Source organism: Penaeus japonicus, unplaced genomic scaffold (assembly GCF_977035675.1).
Source record: "Penaeus japonicus unplaced genomic scaffold, GWHDUDI00000001_assembly GWHDUDI00000027, whole genome shotgun sequence".
NCBI classification, from domain to species: Eukaryota; Metazoa; Arthropoda; class Malacostraca; order Decapoda; family Penaeidae; genus Penaeus; species Penaeus japonicus.
The window spans coordinates 26,024,393-26,031,601 of NW_028234429.1; the positions used below are offsets into that span (position 1 = coordinate 26,024,393).

The 7,209-nt window shown below is 42.9% G+C and overlaps 1 protein-coding gene across 1 annotated transcript in view; it reads right to left on the reverse strand.

Annotated features, from left to right (window-relative positions):
- Positions 1 to 323: 323 nt before the first annotated feature.
- Positions 324 to 7,209, reverse strand: part of LOC122250920 (uncharacterized) — a 22,465-nt gene continuing 15,579 nt past the window's right edge. Inside the window, exon 3 of the mRNA XM_086553048.1 lies at positions 324 to 399. Within this exon, the coding sequence (XP_086409174.1) occupies positions 324 to 399 (76 nt within the window). The remainder of the gene's footprint in view (positions 400 to 7,209) is intronic.

Sequence of the window (7,209 nt, forward strand, 5' to 3'; positions counted from 1 at the left end):
TTATATTGTGGTGAGTGTGTGAGTGAGTGAGAGTGGTGTGTGTGTGGCCGGCGTGGGAGGGTTCGGTTCGGTTGTGTGAGTGTGGGTCGTGTGGCTCCGTTCTCGTGGCTGAGTGTGGTGTGAGTTGTTTGTGATTGTGTGTTAGTGTGGGTTAGATGGGAGTGTCGTTATGACTGTCTGTCCTGTCATACTGTGAGAGTGTGAGGAGGAGTGATAGTGTGTCTGTGATTGTGAGATTTTGTGAGTAGATACAGAGATGTGTGTGTGGGAGTTTATAGTGATTAGTGTTAGAGAGTACAATACATTCTATTATATTGTATAGTTTATTGAGAGTTGTGTGTTAGAGTGTGTTGAGAGTGACTTTTGTTGAATTTTTGAGTAGAGTTTGAGAGGATTTGACTGTGAATTTTGAGAGATTGTTTGTAGTGTGATATGAGTATGTTTAGTTAGTGAGTGATAGTTTTTGTGTTGGAGGGTTGGTGTATACATATATTGATTGATATAGTGTTAGTCTTTGTTTATTTTATTGTTATTGATATGTAAATATAGATAGAGTTTGTTTTATAGTGAGTTTAAAGATGGACTGTAAGATATATTTTTTGAGATATATTTTATAACTGATGATATATAAACATATGTATACGTAATCTAATATATATATATATATATATTATATAAATATAATATAATCTATATAAACATATGTTTATAATAAATATATATAATATATATATATATATATGTACATCAATATATATATAAATATATATATATATAAATAGTATATATAAACAATGTAAATATCTATATATATATATTAATATATATATATCTATATATATACATATAATAATATAAATATATATATATATATATATAATATTATATATTATGTACATATATAATATATCTCAACATATATACATTACACACACACACACACACACCCCCACACAACACACACACACAACACAATACACCATCTATATATATTATATATAAGTATATACATAAATATATATATATATATATATATATATACATACATATATATATACATTATAATATCTATATATATATATATAGATATATATAATTGATTATATAAACATATATACATATATACATATACATTTATATATACATATATATATAAAAATATATAGTTAGATATATATATCTAATATAATATATATATATATATAATCTATTATATAATGAAATGATATATGTGTATGTGTGTGTGTGTATATACATTATATACATATATATATATATATATATATAATAATATATATATATATATATATAATATATATAATATGTGTGTGTGTGTGTGTGTGTGTGTGTGTGTGTGTGTGTGTGTGTGTGTGTGTGTGTGTGTGTGTGTGTGTGTGTATAAATGATTCGTCATGGTTCTAATACATCCCCGCCTTCCTTAACACGCTGGCGAAGTCGACTCACATTCATATGTAAATCTCCCAAAAAGCGTAGACATAAGAGCGACTTTTCCTTTCAAACGACAGAGATTTTCGTCCTCTGTGCCTTTTTTCCCCTCCTTTGACGTGTTTGTGCTGCCCGCGCCTTCTTCCCATCGAGCGCGCGATTTAATATTTCACTCGGCCATGGCTCGGGGTGAAAGGGGGGGAGGGAAGGGAGGGAGGGGAGGGGTGGGAGAAAGGGAGGGAAGGGGAGGGGAGGAGAGGGAGGAAGGGGGGAGGGGAGGGGGGGGGGGGAGGGGGGAGGGGAGGGGAGGGGAGGGGAGGGGAGGCGCGGCGAGGGGAGGGGAGTGAGGGGAGTGAGGGCGAGGGACGTAGGGGCAAAGGGGAGGAAGGATAGGGGCATGAGAAGGGAGGCAGGGGGGATGTAGGCGCGGGGGAGGGAGGGTATGGGCGGGCTGGAGGGAGGATGGAGAGAAGGATCGAGGGCGAGAGAGAGAGAACGCGATGCCGCGGGTTGGCGGGAGGTCGGGGCGGGGAGGGGAGCGCAGGGTGGGCCCACCGGCGGTCGTGTGTTAGGACCAGCGGCCCTTCGTGCGGGCCCGTGGCACCGGGCTGCCCTACTTGTTCCACGGGACCGATCAGACATCGCCGTCAAGCCGGCAACCGGCAGCTCGCGGAGGGAGTGCTAGCCACTGTAGACAGCAAAAAGGCGAGTAAGGGCTGGAGGTCCGACTGACAGGAGGGCGGACGGAAAGGCAACGGTCGGAACCGATCAGAACGGAACCGATGAATAGAGCTAACATAGAAGCTGGAACGCAACCCACACCCACACCCCACGTACACCCAACCCACACAAACACACACACACACCACCGAGACAGACACACACGCCATCTACCAACAGACACCACACATCCCCCTAAACCACACATACATCCATAAATGCGTACTCCGTGTGTGTGTGTTTATTATGCAAAAAATAGAAATATAGATATATACTATATATAAATATATATATATCTACAAAATATATATGTATATAATATATATATATACATAATATCTATCTATAACACCCTAAAACTAACCTATATATAAAAATATATATACTCTATAATATAATATATATATAATGTATGTATAAACATATATATATATACATCTATATATATCTCAACACTCACATCTCAATCCCACTGAGACTCTCTCTAAACTAAATATTATAAAATATCAACTTAACTACATAATATATACAACACCGCTCAAGTAACTATATCTATATATATTATATATCTATCTATATCTCCTATACTAAAAAAATACATACACACACACACACACACACACATATGTATGTGTGTGCACATATATATATGTATCGGTAAGTCATATAAAAGTCAAAACGCGTTCGAATATTTCTCGTAGATAAATCAAATCAGAAACCAAAGAGCAGTAGCCTCTTTCCTCCTACCCCCCCCCCACCCCTCCACCCACTCCCTTACTTGAACCCCCTACCAACCCCTATCCCCCAACCTCCCTCCCCCACCCCCATCCCCGCCCCCACTCTTAGCAGACTATAGGCGACATCGTCCGATAATTTAGTTATTCGGAACTATAATTACGTACATCACATTTGGTGCTTCGTGGAGAGAAGGGGTGGGGGAGGAGGTACGTCAAAAGAAGGGGAGGTGGGGGTCGGAAGAAGGGGGGGAAGGGAAGCAGGGTAAGGGTGGAGAAAGGGAAAGAAGGCGGGAGGTAGGGAGAGAGAGGGGAAGGTAGGGGAGGGAAGAGGTGGTTGAGGAGAGAAGGAGAGAGGAGAGGAGGAGGGAGATGGGGAAGGGATGGGGGAAAAAAAACGTTTAGGGAGGGGAGAGGGAAAGGAAGAGAAGGACAGATGAAGGGGAGGAGGCGAGGGGGAGGAGAGAAGCGGAAAGAAAGTGGAAACAGAAGGAAAAAAGTGAAAAGTAGGTGAGAGAAGAGGGAAAGGAGAAGAAAGAAAGAAAGATAAAAAAAAGATGAACCAGGAAATAGGAGAGAGGAGGAGAGGGAAAAAAGAGAACAGTACCACTATGTATGTCTGTGCGCGCAGGTGATGGGTAGGGGGTTGGTGGGGGAGGGGTGATGGAGGGTAGCTCGGAAGAAAAAAAAATATCTAAACATTTGTGAGGTTTCTTTTTCCCGGAGAGTTTGAATAGACGTGGAGGGGGAGGCTACCGGCATGCATGGGATTATACGAGAGAGAGAGAGAGAGAGAGAGAGAGAGAGAGAGAGAGAGAGAGAGAGAGAGAGAGAGAGAGAGAGAGAGAGAGAGAGAGAGAGAGAGAGAGAGAGAAGATAATCTTATTTTCCATAACTTGGTAAAAAGATAGATAAGGAAATTTATACAAGCAGAGAGGGAGAGAGAGAGAGAGGGAGAGAGAGAGAGAGAGAGAAAGAGAGAGAGAGAGAGAGAGAGAGAGAGAGAGAGAGAGAGAGAGAGAGAGAGAGAGAGAGAGAGAGAGAGAGAGAGAGAATAGTATATCCATAGGTATATGTATTTGTAAATGTATGTACATAGATAGATAGACTAACATGTATATATTCACAGAGATAGACACATGGATCAATTGGTTGATAGATAGATAGTTTCGATGATAGATAATTTGATAGATCGATTAATTGATAAGTAGATATTGTGATTGATTGATTGATGACATGTATGCTATGTGATTGTGTGTATATATCAGTATGTATGCAGATTGATAGATAGATTGTCACAGAAAGAGATATATTGAAAGTTAGATAGATAGAGTGGTAAGCAGATAGACAAATGGATAGATAGACTGATAGATAGATAAACAATTAGATATAAAGAGGAAAGTAAATAGAGAAACTGATATATAGATAAACAAATATAGATTCTGCAGTAATTTTCCAAACTCTGTATTTGACCTTAGCCACAGGATGACACCAAATAACCAACCCAAAGTTGATTCCCTTCCCTAATTGTGTGCGTGTGTGAGAGAGAGAGAGGGAGAGAGCGAGAGGGAGAGGGAGAGAGAGAGAGAGAGAGAGAGAGAGAGAGAGAGAGAGAGAGAGAGAGAGAGAGAGAGAGAGAGAGAGAGAGAGAGAGAGAGAGAGAGAGAGAGAGAGAGAGAGAGAGACTTGCAAAGGCAGAGCAAGGGGAGGGAGAGAAGGAGAAAGCAGGAGAGAGACAAGACAGTAAAAGACACAAAAATAAGAGAATGAAAAAAGGAAAGGAAAAATCTGAGACACAATATAAAACATACACTCCCCCACCTCCCTACAGTCAAAAAAAGCAAGTATTTAGTGCTTGAGCAAGTGAAACATTCAAAACTTTCGGTTTGCACGAACGCAGAAAAGTAAAGTGTATCTTTCATGGAATAGAATATGCTGTCCTCTTATAACCTACGTGTAATGGAGTCTTCGCATGTGTAGGAATGTGTATGAAAGTTGGCACACCCATTAGGAAAGTAACAAAAGGATGCACATTAAAATGTATAACTATACATACAAAATATACACACGCATGTAAACACATATACAATAACGCAAGTGGATATAAGATCAAATACACATACACAGAAAATGGGAAAGAGAGAGAGAGAGAGAGAGAGAGAGAGAGAGAGAGAGAGAGAGAGAGAGAGAGAGAGAGAGAGAGAGAGAGAGAAGAGGAGAAGAGATGAGGGGAAGAGGAGGAAAAGAGAGAGAGAGATGGGACGAGGAGGGAAGAGAGAGAGAGAGAGAGAGAGAGAGAGAGAGAGAGAAAGAATGAGAGTTATATATATAGAGAGAGAGAGAAAGAAAGAATGAGAGTTATATATATAGAGAGAGAGAGAGAAAGAAAGAATGAGAGTTATATATATATATAGAGAGAGAGAAAGATAGAGAGAGAGAGGGAGTGAGAGTGATAGAGAGAGAGAGAGAGAGAGAGAGAGAGAGAGAGAGAGAGAGAAAGATAGATAGAGAGAGAGGAAGAGAGAGAGCAGTAGAAACCAGACAGAAACGGTAAACAGAGTTATATCTTCTTAAAAGTTAATATACAAAGGATATCTCTCCACAAAGGACGAACTCCACCGAAATACCGCATTACCATGGTTACCCAGAGCCTCTTATTGGAAGCCAATGCATAACAACAGCAACAGCAACAAAAGGCTATACGTGATTAACTTGAAATGAAAAGTTAAAATAAAACTCTTTACAAAGGTTAATTAAAGAGGTTCAGTAAAGGCTCCCCCCAACCCCCCCCCCCGGTGGAAAGTTGAAAAAGGTCAAGTCGCAGACAAAGTTTAAAAAGAGAAAGGGGGGGGGGGGGGGGATCAGGAGTAAGGAGGCAAGTAAGGATGGAAAGGGAAAGAAGGAGAAAGGGGAAGGGGGGGGGGGATACTGTATGCCGGGAGAATGGAAAGTTGGGATGAAAAAAAAGATATAAAAGACATCCATGATAAGAGAGCGAGTGAGAGAGAGAGAGAGTTTCGGAAAAGGAGAGAGGAGAGAGGGGAGGGAGAGGGGTAGAAGAGGAGAGAGAGAGAAAAGTGAGTGAAATTTGGTGAGTGAGGGAGAGAAGGGGGAGAAAAGAGAGAATGAGGATGAGAGAGCGAGAGAGATGGAGGAAGAGAGAAGCGGAGAGAGAGTGATGAGAGGAGAGAAGAGAGATAGGAAGAAGAGGAGAGTGGAGAAGGCCAGGGGGGAAGGGGGATGAGGGAAAGGGGGGAGTGAGAGAGGGGAGAGGGAGAGGGGGAGGGGAAAGTGGAGAGAGAGAGTAGAGAGAGAGAGAGAGAGTGGAATGTATGGTGGTGGGGTGAGGAGAAGAGAGAGGAGAAGGAGGGAGGGAGTGGGGAGAGAGAAGGAGGAGGAGAAGGAGGGAGAGAGAGGAGGGAGCGAGTGGGGGAAGAGTAGAGGAGAGGGGGAGAGTAGGGGGGAGAGAGAAGGGAGAGAGGAGAAGAGAGAGGGGGAAATTTGAGTGAAAGTGAGGAGAGGGGGGAGGAGAGGGGAGGAGAGAGGAGAAAGGAGAAGAGAGGAGGAAAAGGGAGAGAGAGGGGAGAAAGGGGAAAGTGGAGGTAAGAAAGGGTGGAGGAAGGAAGGATAAAGGGAGTGAGAGAAGGAAGGGGGGGAGAGAGAGAGAGAGAGGGGGAAGAGAGTTGAGAGTGAGGGGAAAAGAAGGAGGAGAGGAGAGGGGAGAGAGGATGGAGAGGAGGAGATAGGAGAGAAGAGGAGGGGAGTGAAAAATTTATAAAGGAGGGGTGAGGAGTGGGGAGGAAGGATTAGGGAACGGAAAAGAAAAGAGAGGGAGAGAGAGAGGGTAGGAGAGAGAAGAGGGAGAAGGGGGGAAAAGTGATGGGGGGGAGGTAGGAGGGGGAAAAGAGAGAGGGAGAGGAGAGATGGAGGTGAGGAGTGAGGAGAGGAGAGAGTGAGTGAGGGGGAGGAGAGAGGAGAGGACGGAGGTGGAGGAGAAAAAGGAGAGAGAGGAGAGAGAGAAAGAGGAGGAGAGAGTGGGGGAAGAGAGTGAGGGGGGAGAGAGAGAGGAGGGAGAGAAAAGGGAGAGGAGGAGGAGGAGAGGAGGAGAGAGGGAGAAGAGGGAGAGAGAGTGATGAGCCATGGTGAGTGAGAGTGAGCGAGAGAGAGAAGGACGAGGAGAGAGGAGAGAGTGAGAGAGAGAGAGAGAGACGAGAGTGTTGAGTAAGTATGAGTGAGAGAGAGAGAGAGAGAGGGAGATGAGAGAGACGAGAGTGGAGAGAGTGAGAGTAGAGAGAGAGAGAGATAGAGA